The sequence below is a fragment of the Vipera berus genome (genome assembly GCF_964194415.1).
Source record: "Vipera berus genome assembly, chromosome: 5".
Lineage (NCBI taxonomy): Eukaryota > Metazoa > Chordata > Lepidosauria > Squamata > Viperidae > Vipera > Vipera berus.
The window spans coordinates 73,438,780-73,457,559 of record NC_138207.1 but is presented as its reverse complement, the minus strand read 5'-3'; the positions used below and the strand labels follow the sequence as shown (position 1 = coordinate 73,457,559).

General features: G+C 41.8%; 1 protein-coding gene across 1 annotated transcript; it reads right to left on the bottom strand.

The window, feature by feature from the left end:
* Positions 1-4,235: 4,235 nt before the first annotated feature.
* On the bottom strand, positions 4,236-17,127 carry FFAR4 (free fatty acid receptor 4; the record flags this gene model as incomplete). Its single annotated transcript, XM_081328266.1, has 3 exons — positions 4,236-4,820; positions 8,532-8,660; positions 16,600-17,127. 3 exons carry the CDS (start codon positions 17,125-17,127, stop codon positions 4,413-4,415), a joined length of 1,065 nt encoding a protein of 354 aa, XP_081184392.1. The 3' UTR covers positions 4,236-4,412.
* Between the last annotated feature and the right edge of the window lie 1,653 nt (positions 17,128-18,780).

Here is an 18,780-nt window from a genome sequence, read left to right as displayed (position 1 = left end):
TACTTGTCCCAGCTTCTGCCAACCTAGCAGTTCGAAAGCACGTAAAAATGCAAGTAGAAAAATAGGGACCACTACGGTGGGAAGGTAACAGCGTTCCGTGCACCTTTGGCGTCTAGTCATGCCGGCCACATGACCACGGAGACGTCCTCGGACAAGCCCTGGCTCTTTGGCTTTGAAACGGAGATGAGCACCGGCCCCTAGAGTTGGAAACGACTAGCACGCATGTGCGGGGGAACCTTTACCTTTACCTTCTACTGGTGCAGGTTTTCACAGCTGGTGTCAAGCAAATGATGAGATTTGGGACTGAATAGCCACGGTCTATGTTTCTGGTATCTTAACATTTCACTGGTGTCTGTGGCTGGCATCTTCAGAGGCAGAGTGAGAGATTTTGTTGTGTACTTCGCAGCAGCTCACAGAAAACTAAACACAGAACACCGACTGGGTAATTGTGTTTGAAGCTTGTAAACTGATCTCTGGTTGGTCCATGTCACAGGAGTCTTAAGAAAGCTGGTTCTTGATTGATTTGTCTTCTAGATAGACTTCTCAATAGTTCATTTTAAAGAAACTCCAAGAGAATTGGTTCCTGATTGGCCTTTGAACCAGCCTGCTATTAGTCCCTACAAAGCAGACCAATAAAAAGTTCCTTTGAACAAAGAATCAATCAGCAGCCTGGGTCAAGGGCAGAGCCAGGGCTTTTTTTCTCATAGAACGCTCAGAACTGCGTTCCGGCACCTTTTTTTTGCAAAAAAAAACAACAACAAACCAACAACCCAGCTCCCTTATTGGTTTTCCTAAGCCTATTGCAGGGCTAGCAATCTTGGCTCTTTTTTATGACTCGTAGACTTCAACTCTTAAGAGCCTTGGTGGAGCAGTGGGCTAATGCCTCCTTAAGTAACACCAGCTGCCTGCAATTAGTGCAGGTTCGAATCCCACCAGGCTCAAGGTTGACTCAGCCTTCCATCCTTCCGAGGTAGGTAAAATGAGGACCCAGATTGTTGGGGGCAATTAAGCTGACTTTGTAATAATGCCGCTTGGGGCGTGTGTGAAAGCCCTAATAAGCAGGCATATACATAGAATGAAGGCTACTGCTAAGCTTGTAAGCCGCCCTGAGTCTTCGGAGAAGGGCGGGATATAAATGGAATTAAAATAAATAAAAATAAAATAAACTCCCAGAATTCCTGAGCCAGCCATGCTGAGGGGAAAGGGAGAGGTTTCCAAGCTGAGCCATGCTGGCTCAGGAATTCTGGGAGTTGAAGTCCTTGAGTCATAAAAAAGAGCCAAGATTGCTAGCCTGCACTAGGAGGAGGTCGTTAAAATTATTTACAGGATTACTTCTTTAGGAACTAAACTTTTAGAATCTAAAACAGCTAATTCAGAAAAGCCAACAGGAAAGAACCTCACATTTTTCATCTGCTTCTGTCTTTTGGAAGGTAAAATTAGATAACAAAATAATATATTTCTTATGTTAACATCTCTGCAATGAAATCAAAAGTAACAGGAAAGAAATGAGAAACATTTTTCTCAATGTAATATGTCTAATTTAGCTGATTCTAGAAAAAAATAGTATCTTTTGTACACTCTTGAAAACTATTTTGAATCTAAACAATTCTTAAGAATGAAATATTCTTAATTTGGACTTTACTTTTACTGTTTGGGCTGTTGTGTGTTTTGAAAAATAGATTATTTAGAATCTAGTTATGTTGCACTTCAGTCTTTAAATAATTAACCTAGTATATACATAACAATATATGATGTTTTCCCTGGTGAGCTTAACATCAATAACAACATTTATTAAAAAGGCTAAAATAATTTCTGGGGGTATTATCTGTATAGTAAAATTTTGGACAAGCAGTGATCATGTTACATATGTGCATAAGCGTAGTCAGTAGCATATGCCTTTTTAAAAATATCAAACATGCAAAGAAAGAAAAATAAGTCCAAAATATCTGTATTACATCCAGAAATGCCAACTTTGCAACCAATATTTCTCATGCATAACTATGGCACCCTAAGGATACCTGCATACATGCAAATGTTTCTCTGGGATCAGTAACACAACCGGGATTGCTTTTTCCTTCCAGTAACATATACCTAAAACCAGTTTATTGCATTTGGCAATTTTACTAAAAAAAATCTCATTCATTTAATTTGAAATCAAGTGAAAAATTGATTTAAATTATTTTATTAAAACAAATTAATGGCAATTCTTTTATAAAAAGTTGCCTCAAACAAAATGAGTTTGACATGCCTGCTCTAGATAGTTGAATGCTCCAAAATAAATTCTAGACCAGGCCTGTACATGCAGCCTACCAAGCACCCTTGGACAGAGCACAGACTTTTTCTTTTTAAGTAATAAAATCACCACCACTGCACTGAAAGTCATGTGGCCTAGTGCCTCCATGGCTTACCATGACCACAAGCTCCAACACTGTAGATGCTCCTTTAGTCACCAAATCATTGATTAGCCCACCAGCATTCCTTTGCAGACCACAAAGATTTTTAATTTTATCAGAGTGGGCCTTTCCTTTCTACAAGATAATAATAATAATAATAATAATAATAATAATAATAATAATAATAATAATAATAATAATAATAATAATAATAATAATAATAATGTTGGAAGGGACCTTGGAGGTCAATCCCCTGCTCAGGCAGGAAACCTTATACCATTTCAGACAAATGGCTGGCCAGTCTCTTCTTAAAAACTTCCAGTGTTGGAGTATTTACCACTTCTGGAGGCAGGTAGTTCCCCTGGTTAATTGTTCTAACTGTCAGGAAATTTCTTCTTAGTTCTAGGTTGCTTCTCTCCTTGACTAGTTTCCATCCGTTGCTTCTTGTCCTGCTTTCAGGTGCTTTGGAGAATAGCTTGACTCCCTCTTCTTTGTGGCAGCCCCTGAGATATTGGAACACTGCTATCATGTCACCCCTCACCCTTCTCTTCAATTCCAGCAACCATTTCCTATATGTTTTAGCCTCCAGTCCCCCAATCATCTTTGTTGCTCTTCTCTGTACTCTTTCTAGAGTCTCGACATCTTTTTTACATCTGGTGACCAAAACTGGATGCAATATTCCAGGTGTGGCCTTACCAAGGCATTGTAAAGTGGTATTAGTACTTCACGTGATCTTGATTCTATCCCTCTGTTAATGCAGCCTAGCACTGTGTTGGCTTTTTTGGCAGCTGCAGCACACTGCTGGCTCATATTTAAGTGATTGTCCACTAGGACTCCAAGATCCCTCTCACAGTTACTACTATTGAGCAAGGTACCACCTATACTATACCTGTGCATTTGATTTTTCCTGTCTAAATGTAGAACTTTACTTTTTTCACAATTGAATTTCATTTTGTTAGATAATGCCCAGTGTTCGAGTCTGTCCAGATCCTCCTGTATCTTAAGCCTATCTTCTGGAGTATTAGCTATTCCTGCCAGCTTGGTGTTGTCTACAAATTTGATGAGTTCCCCATCTATCCCCTCATCCAAATCGTTGATGAAGATGTTGAAGAGCTGCACAGACCTCTTCTAGATTTTCCCCTTGCCTTTCCGAGTTAACTCTTTGGTCTGTCATTGAGCAAGAATTGACTTTGTAGGGAAGCATATTATCATTTGATGTATATTTAACATATGTTTTACCTTTATTTACCAATTATATAATATTTGTATGCAATCCACATGGCGAGGTTTGGGGAAACTTACAATAGAAAAAATATATTTTTAAAATCATAAGATTAAAACATCGCCTGGCCTGTACCGCCTCCGCTGCCGCATTGCGCAGCCCTGCCATATAGAGTGGGCTCTGCTGCTCCCACAGCACCAGCTGTGCCGGCTCCAGCCCCAGGGAGGGGAGCCTGCCGCCAACACCCTTCGCACCTGTGACTGCAGCAGCACCGCCCCCCCCATAAGTCTGCGGTCAAAAATGTTGAATGTGACTTCCTAGAACAATGTTTCTCAACCTTGGCAACTTGTGTGGACTTCAACTGGGGAATTTTAGGAGTTGTAATCCATGCAACCTAAAGTGTCAAGGTTGGGAAACACCATTCAAAAGGAAAATTGGCATGTTAAAAAGTGGTATAGTCCTACTTAAGTGGTGAAATCTCCCAGTAGCTGGGCATTTATTCCAGTGTATACTCACTCGTATGAAATCAACAGTCTGTGTGAACCTGTTGTTAGGTCATGGATATACGCAAGGAGATCCTGAGGAAATCATTTTAATTAGATTAGGATGGTATAATATGTAGATGCTCCCAGTTAAACTGTTTTAATGCAAGTTTATTGTTATCAGGTTTCTTCATCCATGTTTCTTACCAAAGTAAACGAAACCACAACAGTCTCTACGAATTGATTGTTTTCTCAGCTATTTACTTCAGTTCTTAAAAAACTGTTGACCTTCTTTTTATGAGGAATACCACACAGTTATCTGGTGATAGCAGATACTGTGAAATGTTTTCCATTTTGTTGCTTCAGGGAAGTGTCCGTTGTAGTCTCTTTTTTCCCAAGAAGATTTTGGCAACAGAAAAAGATTTGCCTCCAACCATGTTTAAATTGGACTATATTGTACAAAACCGGGTTGACGATTGAATTGGAAAATGTAAACGCCATTATCCAGAAGAAAACAAAGGAGGCAATGTTCACATCCGGTTTGAACTTCTGTACTAAAATGAGGAGAATGGTGATGATGATGGGGCTCCACATGACAAAGAAGGAAATCATCAGGAGAAACAGAGTACGAAATAATTTGAAATCTTGCTGGGAAATGCGAATGTGATGCCTCTCCGAGTAGGCCAGGCCCTCCTGCAGGCGTCTCCTTGAGGCCTTGGCAATCTGCAAATTGAAACATAGAATATCTTTTCAGGCATTATTCCACAGTGGAAAGTTAAGCCTTGAGAATTATCTCTCTTCTCTCTGAGAAGGTTTCAAAAATTTCATGCTTGGGATTTCTTAATCTTTTAAAAATTTATATTTTTTTCCCTGCAGGCTCACAGAACTTTATGAAGTGAGCCCAAGATGACAAAAAAGGGAAAGACCACACCTGGAATACTGCATCATCACATTACAAAAAAGATGTTGAGACTTTGGAAAAAGTACAAAGAAGAGCAATTAAGATGATTAAAGGCCTGGAGACTAAAACATATGAAGAACGGCTGCAGGAACTGGGTATGACTAGTCTAGAGAAAAGAAGGACTGGGGGCGACATGATAGCAGTATTCCAGTATTTGAGGGGCTGCCACAAAAAAGAGGGGGTCATCTTATTTTCCAAAGCACCAGAAGGCAAGGCAAGAAGCAATGGATGGAAACTAACCCAGGAGAAAAGCAACCTAGAACTAAGGAGAAATTTCCTGACAGAAGAATTAATCAGTGAAACAACTTGCCTCCAAAAGTTGTGGGTGCTCCATCACTGGAGGTTTTTAAGAAGAACTTGGACAACCATTTGTCTGAAATGGTGTAGGGTTTCCTGCCTGAGAGGGGGTTAGACTAGAAGACCTCCAGGGTCCCTTCCAGCTCTATTCTGATTGAAAGGATGGAAGCTGACTAGACCAGCATCTGAAGTAAATGTTATTTCACTAGAGTTGATGGGAAAGGAGTCTCTCTCATGCTAAGCACAGTAGATCATTTAAGAGCAGCTAGAGCAGCAAGCCTGCAACTGAGAAAATGCTGTTGAGGCATCAAAGAGAAAATAGATGGGGTCCTGCCATGTGGTCTCTCAACTTCTGCTGCCTGGTGGATCAATCTCACCATTTCTGTTTCTTGTTACCCTGAAGCTCAAATTATTGTGGCTGAGGAATCTTGATGGAATGTGGAACAGCAAAGAATTCATGCTCATACTACTGCAGCCATGGCAATAATGTAGCATTAAATAGGTATTATCATACCTATCAAACTTATATCAACATAGTATTATAGTTCACAAAGTCATTTCGCACAGGGAACTTTAGACCCAGTCTCTGATATTTACAAAGTCAATATGAAAGAATTGAGACATACTATGCTGTACCGGTATCAACGAAAAGATTTAGCTTTATACATTTAATTAGGGATTAAATGTATTTGTGAGACTCTGATAGAGCTACCATATCTGGGCTGCAAACACTGAAGTGACCTTAGCTGACAGCAAATTGTTAAGGTTTTTTTTGCATCACTGTGCCATTTAGTGACTTTAGGATTTCTGCCAATCAGATATGAGAGTCCTATCAAAGAAGTCCATTCCTTAACAGGTAAGTCCTCAACTTACAAGTGTAGTGGTGCAGTGGTTAGAATGCAGTATTGCAGGCAAACTCTGTCCACAGCCTGGAGTTCAATTCTCACGAGCTCAAGGTTGATTGACTAAGCCTTCCATCCTTCCGAGGTCAGTAAAATGAGGACCCAGATTGTTGGGGGCAATATGCTGACATTGTGAACTGCCCAGAGAGGGCTGTAAAGCATTGTGAAGTGGTATATAAGTCTAAGCGCTATTGCTATAACAAAAATTGGGGCCAGAATTTTTGTTACTAAGCAAGACGGTTGTTAAATGAGTTGCATCTGATTTTATGACCATTGTTGCCAAAGTTAGGCAGATCACTGCAGTTGTTAACTGCATCATGCTGCCATTAAGTAAATCTGGCTTCCCCCCTTGGCTTTGCTTGTCAGAAGCCAGCTGGGAAGTTCACAAACAGCAATCACATGAGCCCAGGATGATTCAAGTGCCCAAATGATGATCATGTGACTGTGGGATGCTGCAACAGTCATAAGTGCGAGGAGCGGTTGCAAGTCACATTTTTCACTGATGTTGTAACTTTGAATGACTGTTAAATGGATGGCTGTAAGTTGTGGGCTACCTGTATGATGATGCAATGCTAGCTTCTGGTCATATTTTTTTTCCTTTAGAGACAATAAGAAAACTTCCATTCTAAGCAGGCAGGGCATGAAGTTCCCAGCATCTGAAGAACGTTTACACTGCATAGGAAAATATTTGCTATGACAGAAAAGGGAAAAAAGGTTCCTTCTACAATCACTAAAGATGCTGTACATTCTAAGTCAGAAAGCTGTGATGTTCCATGAATTGCTGAACTATAGTTCCAGCAAATCCAGCCAGGATGGTCTCTTGTTTGGCTACTCCTTTATTTGGACAAAAAAACCAGAACATCCTAAAGACATGTTTAAAATGGCTCACTTTAAATAATAAAAAAAATCCACTTGGAGCATTCAGTTACAGCAGCCTTTTTTAAGCTGCCACCTCACAGACATGTTGGTGCATCAACATTTCTAAACTGGATGTAAGAGGTCAGGCATACAGCAACGATTAATTTAACTGCACTGATTACCAGCCTACTTTGGACTTAATTTAAGCTTATATTATGACCTTTAAAGGCTAACTATTGGCCACCAGATCTGGGATTTCAGAAATCAGTAACTGATAGCAGAGAGCAACTGCTTTTCGCTGCTCTATGAATGTATTAAAATGTGATTTGAGTGTTTTCTATATTACTTTGCTGCCCTCTACCAGCTGTCTGATTTTTGCAAGCCAAATCTGGTTTGGAATCAACCTATGGGTTAAAAGATTTCCTGCTTACTCATAAATCTACCTACCTTACAAATACAGATTGAGCAGCTTCGTTTCAATTTCACTTCCTACATAGGAATTCTGTTACTGCCCCAAACGGGCCTAACTCCTGCTCTCTCTGCTTTCAGGTAGAGGCTGAACACTTACCTTTTTCCAGATTTAGCTGATATTTTCTCCCATTCTGATAGATTTTTATATTTATAAGCTCGTGCCTTGAGCTTTTTTACATTATAGTTTTAAATGTAGTGCTGCATTTTGAGTTCCATTGCAATAAGCTTGTTAGATTGAATAAACAATTGTAACTCCCATTGATCACTTTGGAATTGGCTACCTTGAGATGTGGAGTTGGGTACTAGCTTGGCTGGCTTCAGAAAAAGAGTCGTTATGATTCACCAAGTCAGGAGGATCAAAGGCTATTAGCCTCAATAGCAATGTGACTGCCTCTGAAGGCCATCTGCTGGGTGACCAATAGACTTCCTTGTGCAGTTGTTTGGCTACTGTGAGAACAGACTGCTAGACTTATTTCCTGACAGTCAGAACAAAAAATCAGTGGAACTACTTGTCTCCAGAAGGTGTGGATGCTCCAACACTGGAAGTTTTTAAGAAGAGATTGGACAACCATTTGTCTGAAATGGTATAGGGTTTCTTGCAGAGAATTGGACTAGACTAGAAGATCTCCAAATTCCCTTCCAACTCTGTTATTAGATATACTGTAGATAGGGCAGGGGTCTGATTTAGCAGAGCAACGCTTATGTTCTTAGATTTTAACAATAAAAGACTGAGATTATTAAGAATATTAAAAAGTCAGTTGTGTGTTGCTTATTGCATTATCAACTTCCTTCGGTATGTTCTTGTGGTCTGCTAAAATGAAAATCTGGTATATTCTTGTGGTCTATAAAAATGAAAATCCATTTGAAATACCACTGTCTGACTTTTTAACAGTGGGCAACTCTTAGCATTGCATTTTTTAAAAAAAGCAAAACCATGAAAAATACCTGTAAAATCTTTGAATAACTAATTACAATGACCAATCCTGGTATTAGGAAGATCACAGTGACAAAGGACACGTCCCAAGCGATTTCTCCTGCAATGCTCGGCCAAACCAAGGTGCAGATATACACTTCCTGTAAGCAAAGAACAAAACCTCCGTAAGCATTACATTGGATTTCAACATAACCTTTCAGAAAAATTCATCTCACTCTTCCGCATGATGTAATTACTCACCAAACATAAGCTATGAAATAGCTAACAATTACAGTATTTGTTATTGTAAATCATGGTAGGTATCCAAATAAAGGTGTATCAACTCCGAGGATTTGAAAAGGAAAAATCAAACCAAAAGTATCGCATCAGTGCAATTGAATAGCTTGGCAAACATTGGAAGTTATGACCTCAATCTTTCTACATTAATAACAGTTGCAGATTATAAATGAAAGATGATACATACTCTTCTCTGATGATTATTGTTTCCTGTTTCTTCTTATGGTCTACACCAGGGGTCCTCAACCTTAGCAACTTTAAGACTTGTGGACTTCAACTCCCAGAATTCTTCAGCCAGCAAAGTTTGCTGGCGGAGGAATTCTGGGAGTTGAAGTCCACAAGTCTTAAAGTTGCCAAGGCTGAGGACCCCTGGTCTACACATCCATCTTGCAGTTCTATAGGGAAGCCTGCTTCTTTATGCAAGAACACCAAATCTTCAAAAGAAACAAGGCTACTATATCTGGCAGCAAAAATCTAGACGACCACTTGTTGGCCGCAAAGAGAAACAGAAAACTCTGACCCAAAGATGCCTTTTCAAGAGGCAACTGGACTTTCTTGTTTTTCTTTGAAGACATTTCGCTTCTCATCCAAGAAGCTTCTTCACCTCTGACTGGATGTTGGGGGATGGAAGGATTTATACTCCTTGCAGACAGCTGGTCACTTGCATTCATTGCATCCAAGTCATTGAGGTCACTTGGAAGTTTATCTGTGTCCTCAAGGTCACCTGAGTGGTGCAAATTGGGTTGGAGCCTTCTTGGAACTGTGGAAAGGACTGTGTTGTAGAATGGAGTTAGATGATGTTCTATCCCTCCCTGAACAGAACATCAACAGAGGGGGATACCACATCATCTATCTCCAGTCTACAACACAGTCCTTTCAACAGTTCCAAGAAGGCTCCACACTCATTTGCACTACTCAGGTGATCCTGAGGACACAGACAAAAGTCCAGGTGGCCTCAGTGACTCTCTAAAAGAATGCAAATGACCAGCTGTTTGCAAGGAGTATAAATCCTTCCATTCCCCACCATCCAGTCAGAGCTGAAGACGCTTCTTGGATGAGAAGTGAAACGTCTTCAAAAAAAAAACACAAGAAAGTCCAGTTGACTTGTGAAAAAACATCTTTGGGACAACTATGACCTGGATGACTGAGAATCTTTAGACAGAAATCTCTAATGCTTTGTTGCCATCAAGTGATTTCTCATCTGGTTTCTGCACGCTAGATATGATATAAGAGGCAGGAATATTGCTCAAGCATGGGAAAGCAAAGATGTTTATAACCTCTAATTATAAATTCATCATAACGCTTATTTTTCTGCACATTTCTCTCTATGCCATGTTTTCTTATAATTGCCAAAGTTTAAAATATGAGTGGGAGAGTTTTTTAAAAAGAAAAAGTCCAGTTAAAGTACTGATGGACTACAACTCACAGCAATCTCAGCTAGCTAAGCTAACGATGAAGAGCTGTGGGATATGCGATTCAGTAACATCTGTAGGAACCTTGGCAGTGGCAGCATTCGTGCGCAATGTCACCCAACATTTCAGAGAAACCCATTTCAAGATCAACAAGTTGACTACAGGTCCATGAAACCCACTTCTATTGGACTGGTTCCTCCACCCATGTAAACTAGTCATGAATCAAGACCATATCATACTACAGGTAATCCTCAACTGTTCTGTTCCCTGCAAAAATGTAGATGAGCCCTAGATGTCAGCAAAGAGACACAGAAAACCCTAAAAGTTTGGACTCTGCTGCCATCTATTCATCATCTAGAATCAGCCCTGATCGAATAGCCCCACTTTTATTAAGCTTGGTCCCTGTCTATCTTTTACATGACATTGTACTATAAGACACTTTTATTATATTTTGCCCTTTTTTCTCTCTATGGTCTTTGGAGAATTTAACTAGCATAGGTGGTTTGGAATCATGAACATTTTCAGTTTTAATCCAACATAAAATCAAGAAATGGACCTGAAAAATTAGAATTGCTTTCATTTTTATCAGGTCTAAAAATGTAGGAGCTATAGGGGTACATATATTCTATAAAACAGAAATTAAAAATAGCTTCACTCTACTTATTTTATTTAATGGTTAAGAAAACTCATTCTGTTCTTCCCTATTGCATGTGAAAATTCCTTACTATTAAATAAAATTGGCTAAGTACAACATAAATGTATTTTGCCTCTTTTATTTTGCCAATAAAATAACCACAACAACAGGAATATTGGTCACCAAAGGAGAAACAAAATCATGTCAATGTTTAGCATCTATTAGTGGACAGGTATAAAGCAGATATACTAAAATCAATTGATCAAATTAGTTAGGAATGTCAATTTGTCTGCTCTAAACATGATGAAGTCTGGATTCTCCCACTCACCCCACACACAGAGCAAGAAGCTCTTGCAGGGAAAATTCTTTCTTCCTTAATATAAAATCAGTCCCTATTTACATCTTGGGGTATTTTTGCATATAGAAATATCTAAAAGCCCTTACATTTTTATTTTGTTTCAAAAAAACTTAATTTTTCAAACTCTACCCCTCCCAGTATCCACCTGAGGCGGCCATCTTTGAACGTCTGGAGATGATATTTTATGTGTTTAAAAGGAAGAACAGTGTGTCTGGGAAGACTATTTGCTTCTGATCAGCATTAAACCTATATGCACAGCTGGGTGAGAGATGTCACATTAAGCTAATCAGGACTGGACCTAGATAGATCCTGAATGGAGACCACCAAGAAATTGCAGAACTGCGGGCTGTAAACTAAGCCCAGGCCCATAAGCAACGCCTAGGAAAGAAATGGCAAATCATGTCGATGCTGTTGCCAGGAAAACTGTGCAATGGTGTTCTTGAAGTCAACAAAAGTCAAGCTCAACTCAAGGGCCATTTTATTTGAAGCCTGTTTAACAATCTGGCTGATGGGAGCCCTAGCAACTTAAAACTGTGAGATTCAGAGGCTGAAGAATGTCCACCTCAACCCTGCTTTTCTTGAGGAAAAGCTTATCCATTTAATGCCTCAATTATCAAGTCAAAGAAAGATTTCTTTCTTCTTGGTCTTTGCTTGCTCACTCATTGCAAGATGATCAAGATACCTTGCATAACTTAAAATCCCTAAATCAAAGCCTACGCAATCTCTTTGATGCGCCTACACTATGTACTCTTAGGACTGTAAAGTACTCAGTGAACCTGATAATAGGCAGCTACGTTAGTCGTATTTTGGGGTGAACAAAGCTGAGCTCTCCAATTTGCAATGCCACATTTTATTTTACTTTTTTCTCCAATATGTAACACTGTGCATGGATCTGAACAAGAAATAGACAGATGGGATCTGTTCACTGTGGATGAATCTCCCCAACTGTCACACTTCTTTCCGTCATGGATCTTTCCTTCATTTACTATAATTGCCGGAAGATCATTAACCCCATTATGATATTGAAGGCATTTATGATTTGAATCATTCTTTAACTGCTCTCCAGCCAACATATCAAAGCAGATTGTGATTGGAACAATAAAATGCAATAAGCATAAACAAACAAAAAATGTCACACACCAGCTGATAAAAGTTTCGGTATTGTGTGCTGTGGGCATACAGACACACATGGCAAATAGCTTTTTTAATCAATTCCAAAAATGAAAGCAAAGACAACCTATGACTATCCTGACAATTCATAATCACAGTATCTCATCTTTACAAACTTTTCAAAGTATTTAAAATTAGTAATCTCACCAATTCTTCCAAACAAATAGAGCTGAGTATGGAACTAAGTAATTGGCCTTGTTTTATAGCAGGATCTGAATGTAGAATAGATTACAATTGGTGTCTATGCTACAGGACTTCTAATATATTTCAGGGGAAGCTCAATTGAAATAGATATACAATGGACAGATAAATAGAAAGATAGATGAGATAGATAGATAGATGATAGATAGATAGATAGATAGATAGATAGATAGATAGATAGATAGATAGATAGATAGATAGATGGATGGATGGATGGATGGATGGATGGACGGACGGACAGACAGACAGACAGAGACAGACAGACAGACAGAGATAGATGATCGATAGAAATAGATAGCAGATGATAGATAGAAATTGACAGAGATAGATAATAGATAGATATAGATAGATGATAGATAGATAGATAGATAGATAAATAAATAAATAAATAATAGCAATAGCACTTACACTTATATATCACTTCTCAATGCTTTACAGTGCTCTCTAAGTGGTTTACAGAGCCAGCCTATTGCCCCCAACAATCTGGGTCCTCATTTTACCGACCTTGGAAGGATGGAAGGCTGAGTCAACCTTGAGCCGATGAGACTCGAACTGCTGAACTGATGGCAGCCAATAATCAGCAGAAATAGCTGCAGTACTGCATTCTAACCACTGCGCCACCTCGGCTCAATATAGATCAGGGCTTTTCAACCAGTGGTACGGGTACCACCTGTGGTACATTGGCACCTAGCAGGTGGTACTTGACCATCCTAGAAAAGTGGCAGCATCCTAATTGGGGAGGGGAATGAGCTGAACCGGTGGCAGCACCGCACAAGCCTGAGCGAGAGATGGTTGGAGCTGCAGGGCTGTTAGGGCCCAGCGGAAGGGCCAGGATGAGTGCCAGGCTCCAGCTGGAGCTCGGCACTGATCCTGGCGCTTCTGAGCCCAGAAGAAATGCCAATCAGCTGGAATGTTGCAGCATCTCCAGGATCTTGTGATTTACATTCAGATGCTTGGCAACTGATTCATATTTATGATGGTCACAGTATCCCAGGGTCATGTGAAGTGACCAAAACTTGCTGCAACCACTCAGCAGACGGGGGGGATAAAAACCAAACACCCCCACCCTACCCCCGCTGCCAATCTTCAACAGAAATGCTCACAACAATGAAAACCTCAGACAGGAGGAAGAGCGCCACCAGGTGGGCAGGCATGTGTCTTGCTTGGCTGTGGCTGGGGGGGGGCACTTTTTTCATTGCCATTGTAATTTTGAACAGTCACTAAGCAAACTGTTGTAAGTCGAGGACTACCTGTACTTCATCTCTTTTTTCCTTTTTTTTTGTTTGGTCAACAAGTTTTTGACACCTTGCTGGGCAACTGGTGGTACTCGGATAGTGCCTTATCCTAAAAGTGAGATAGATAGATAGATAGATGATAGATAGATAGATAGATAGATAGATAGATAGATAGATAGATAGATAGATAGATAGATAGATGATAGATAGATGAGAAAAACAGATGAAATACATGCACTGAATTCACTCCGAATTGAATTCGTCTACATCACACTCTAGAGATAAATTGTAATCTCTATTAAGCAAACCAAACTAATCAAAACATCCAGGGCACTTCTGTATATAGACTGGCATTTACATTGTCCTTCAAAATCATAGAGGTTCGGGTGGGGTGGGGGGAAGAAACATTACATTTAAAATGCTAAGATGGTTGAAGTTAGGCAGCTGACAAGTCTACTTTCAAATCTTATGGACTGATTTGCCAGAGGTTTTCCAATCACACTATCTTGAAAAAGGCATTTGCCTGTGGTTCTCTAATTCTATCCAAAAACAATAATTACAGAATTACCTCTTAGAAAACAACATAGAAAGGTATCTAGCTTTAAGCTCTCTGCATCCCTGTTTGTAATTTGTAACCTATAATTTGGCAGGTTTCCTCCCTGAAAATATTGACATTATTTGTAGATATTATTTACCAAATAGATAAATCAATACATGTACTGGGGGCAGGGAATTATCCTTTTGCATTCCTGGTGCATGGCAGTTTTTATCTGCTGAGGAGAAGCACCCATGTCTGCAAATGTAATGCAATTATCTCCCAAACTCACAGGTAAAGACAAGGCTCATTATAAAAAAAAAGAATTTAACATATTGCCTCCAAATCTCTAGCATGTATGTCATAGAGCCTAGACAGGGTTTATCCCCTCAGAAGCAAGTCTGGGTCTGCAAATTTCACCCCCTTCTATTAGAAAATAAAATTGATCCCTTGTGTCTTTCTTATGAGGATTACTCTGTTTTTGAAATCATTAAATCAAACCTGGACTGGAGCTCGTGACTGTCACGTAAGTAGGCTTCTTTCTCATCCTGGCCACACAAGAAGGAATGGAAGGAAAAGCAATCAAGTGATAGTTCACTTGAGACTCATGCTAATCCATAACGTTATTTGTACTCCCTCAGAAGAGACTGAGATTTGTAAAATTTATTTTAGAAGTATCCTTTACTGAGTCTTTTACTCTTGTTTCAGTATCCTCCACACTGTTCTCCTGTTTAAAATTGGTATCTGGAATATCCATCGCAGGAAACCTCTAAGGTCAAAATGCAGAGATCCCTACATCCTGATCTAGCCAAAAAACAGATCATTTGCTTGCTCATTGTGAGAAGTTTGTTTTGGCGGCCACAGGGGACTAAGAATTTCTAGTAGGTGAGCGAGCACTTTGCAAGAAAAAGATACAGAGGTGCATGTTTTAGCTTGTTTATCAATTCACTGTTCCTCTATAATAAGCTATGGTAAGAAACCTCTTTTCCCCAGCGAGGTCAACATAAAGTAGACTCTTTTAAAAAACATGGGAGAATTTAACTCTTCATCCAGAAACCCAAGCATCCCATGCAGAAGTTATGAGAGGCCAAATACCCAGAAAAGAAACAACTGCAATGAAAGAACATTCTTTGTGTTCTTTGTCACAGGCCTGATGATAAATGGAAGCTAATGAATCTCCCTGCATAGCTAATGCAGAAATTCAGGCTGGTTAGGAATAGATGGAGGGAACCATTCTTCCATCTCTTGTTTATTTCTTTGCTGCACATGCAAAGGACTTCACCTTCTACATATTCAGCAAAGAAACACAATAGATTGGCAGTAGACGTATGGTGAAGATCATCCCTCTGCCAAGCCTGCTTTCTGTGCTCAACACGCAGGACATCTGGCAAGGTCTAAGATAGACAGACACATGGCGGGTTGGTGATCGAGGGACAGAATGATCCAGGCAAAGCAGCTTGAGACCCCAATTTAGCTGCAGCATGTTCTCAACGTACACCCTGAGCATCCAACATCCTGAAGTCTGTGGAATGTTCTCGCTCACCAGAATCTTTTGAATTTTGTGCAATGTCGTACGTAATACAGAATGCGATGTGCGGCCTTACTCTAATGGTAACATGATTTGGAAGGGAAATTGGAGGTTGTTGAATCAGCCTTGTGAAACTACAGCCCATCTGACAGACGGATAGCCCCTCAGCCTCTGCTTAAATATCTCTTTTAAGATGGGCCTGAACTCGAAGTGAAATCTGCTAAGTTGCACTCTTGAGCCAGGTGAACGTTGCTGTTTAGCAATTTGGCTCCAGCCTGACCTAACCCAGGGAAATCCCAGTTCTAATCCACCCTCAGCCCTGAGGTTCACTAAGCAATCTTGACTTGTCATTAACTCAATTGACGTGTGGAGAAATGGAGGAGAGCAAGGAAAACAACCCTATTGGAGCCGAGAAGCTAACTAAAGAAAATCAGAAATAAATGAGTAAAACGTCCAACAGTAGAAGTTCTTAAGAAGAGCTTGGACAACCATTTGCCTGATATGGTACGTAGGGTTTCCTGCCTGAGCAGGGGGTTGGACTAGAAGACCTCCCAGGTCCCTTCCAGCGCTGTTATTCGGTTAAAATGCCCGAGTGTAAGTAAGTGGTGCTTAGGACGTGGGTAGTAGTAAAGTTGTGCCTTTGTACACCCGCCACCACATTTCTTGCCACATCAGGGTCCTGCGGGCCCCAGGCTGGTCGTGTGTGTGGAGGCCACCAGGATCAACTCACCTGGCCCCTGGTGGGCAGCGGCTGGACGCTGAAGAAGAGGCTGAGCGGGAGGGTGGCCAGAGCCGCCAAGACCCAAATGGACAGCAGGCAGGCGGCCACCAGCCGGCCCTTCCAGGGCTTGGAGGGCTTGAGGCGGACGATGCTGACCACCCGCTCCAGGCTGACGGCGGCCAGCGAGAGGATGGTGACGCTGCCGCTCAAGCTCATCAGGTAGAAAAGCAGGTGGCAGACGGCCTCGCCCAGCGTCCAGCTCTCGGTCCAGCGCACCACCGCGATGGCCGGGATGGCGCTGATGAAGAGCAGGTCGGCGCAGAAGAGGTTGAGCACCAGGCAGCTGGCGGCGCCCGGCCGGCCCTTGCGGCGCAGCACCAGCCGGATGGCGCCCGCGTTGGCCACCAAGGCCAGGCTGAAGATCGACGCCAGCACCACCGTCTCCAAGACGCTCAGCCCCAGGCGGACGGCCGCGTCTTTGAAGTCCGAAAAGAAGGGAAAGAGGGTGTCGTTCCCGCCAGCCCCGGCTCCGGGCATGGAGAGGCGGGAGCCCGGGGCATCAGGCGGCCGAGCCGGGCGGAAAAGCAGCAGCAGCAGCAGCGGCGGCAGCGGCGGTTCCCGGTCCAGTCCCGTTAGCCCCGCACCCGGGCCAGGATTGGGGACCCCGATCGGCCGCCTTCTTCCTTCAGGGCGAGTTTGGGGTGGACTGAGCAGCTGGGAGGCTCGCTGCGCCTTGGGCAACGAGGAAGTGGCGGGAGGCGGAGGAGAGCTCGCAGCGCTGTCCCGCCGCTGGGAGGGGAAGCCAGGACTTTACGAGGAGTAGTAAGTGGCGCAGAGTAGCGAGCATCGCTGCCTTCCGTCTGCCATCCGCAAGTTCTAACAGGTTTTCTTCCTTCCTCTTCCTCCTCCTCCTCCTCCGATGGGACTTATGAACGGGCCGTCGCGGAAAAAAAAAAGCGGAAGCGAAAATGCGTCCCAGCCGAGTTACTTTCCATCCCCACCCACACCCCGAAAACGATAGGGGACGCGAGGGGAGCTGATTGAGGAACAAGTAAGGGTTGGTTCGCTCACGTCTAGGGAGAAAAAAAAGAAGGAGCAGGATCGAGAAGGGAATATCCTAAGTCCCGTTTAGAAAGGAGCCTGATTTAGTTCACAGTGGGATTTAATCCTAGGCAAGAATGTAGGAGATTAGTCTATGACAAGTCGCCATGACCAACTCGCCACGGGGCAAGAGTTAAGACTAATGTGGAAGAAACAGCGAAATAAAATCGTTAAAGAAAAGATGCCAAAGGAAGGACGAAGTGAAATGCGAATGACAAAAATTAAAATAATTTTTCAAATTACTTTAAAATAATTAAATCGAATTGTCCTGCACTGAGTTGCCCCATGGCAAGTTGGCCATGGGGAGTTGGCCGTGTCAAGTTGACTTGAGGTGAGTTGTCCCATTCCATCCTAAGATGTGGCTTGCGGTCCCAAAGGGGCTTTTTCAAAAGGCAACTGGACTTTGTTTTTTCCTTGAAGACGTTTCGCTTCTCATCCAAGAAGTCAGCACGCAAGAAGCTTGTTGGATGAGAAGGTGCCTTTTGAAAAAGCACCTTCGGGACAACCATGGTCTGGAGCAGGGGGGTCTTGGAACTTGGCCCTTTTATGACTTGTGGACTTCAACTCCCAGAATTCCTCAGCCAGCATGCACACTGGCTGAGGCATTCTGGGAGTTGAAGTCCACAAGTCACAAAAGGGCCAAGTTTGAAGACCCCTGGTCTGGAGGAATGAGAATCTCCATAGACATGTGGCTTGCTTGTTTTTGCTGCAGGAGAAGAGTGTGCAGCTTTTCTTGACTGCAGGAGGAAGACGGTCTCTTCAGGAAGTCTGTGGGTTTCCTTTGATGTGGCCCCAGCACACCGTTCACCTAGATTACAGTTATCCCTTCAATTACTTCATTGAACTGGTTGCCTGTATTACACCTCACCACTTAATTGGTTCCTACTGCCAGGCAATCTGCTGACTTCCCTTGTCTTTCCATTCACAGTTGAAATCATGCTAAGCTGCCTTCAGGAATCATTCAATTTATCAACCTCTCCTACTTGGTGTCTGGACAGCATACTGGACATTAATGAGAGGACATGTATTATTCCACTTTCTTAAAATGCATACATGTACTTCATTGATCCCACAGTTGCCATCTTCCTT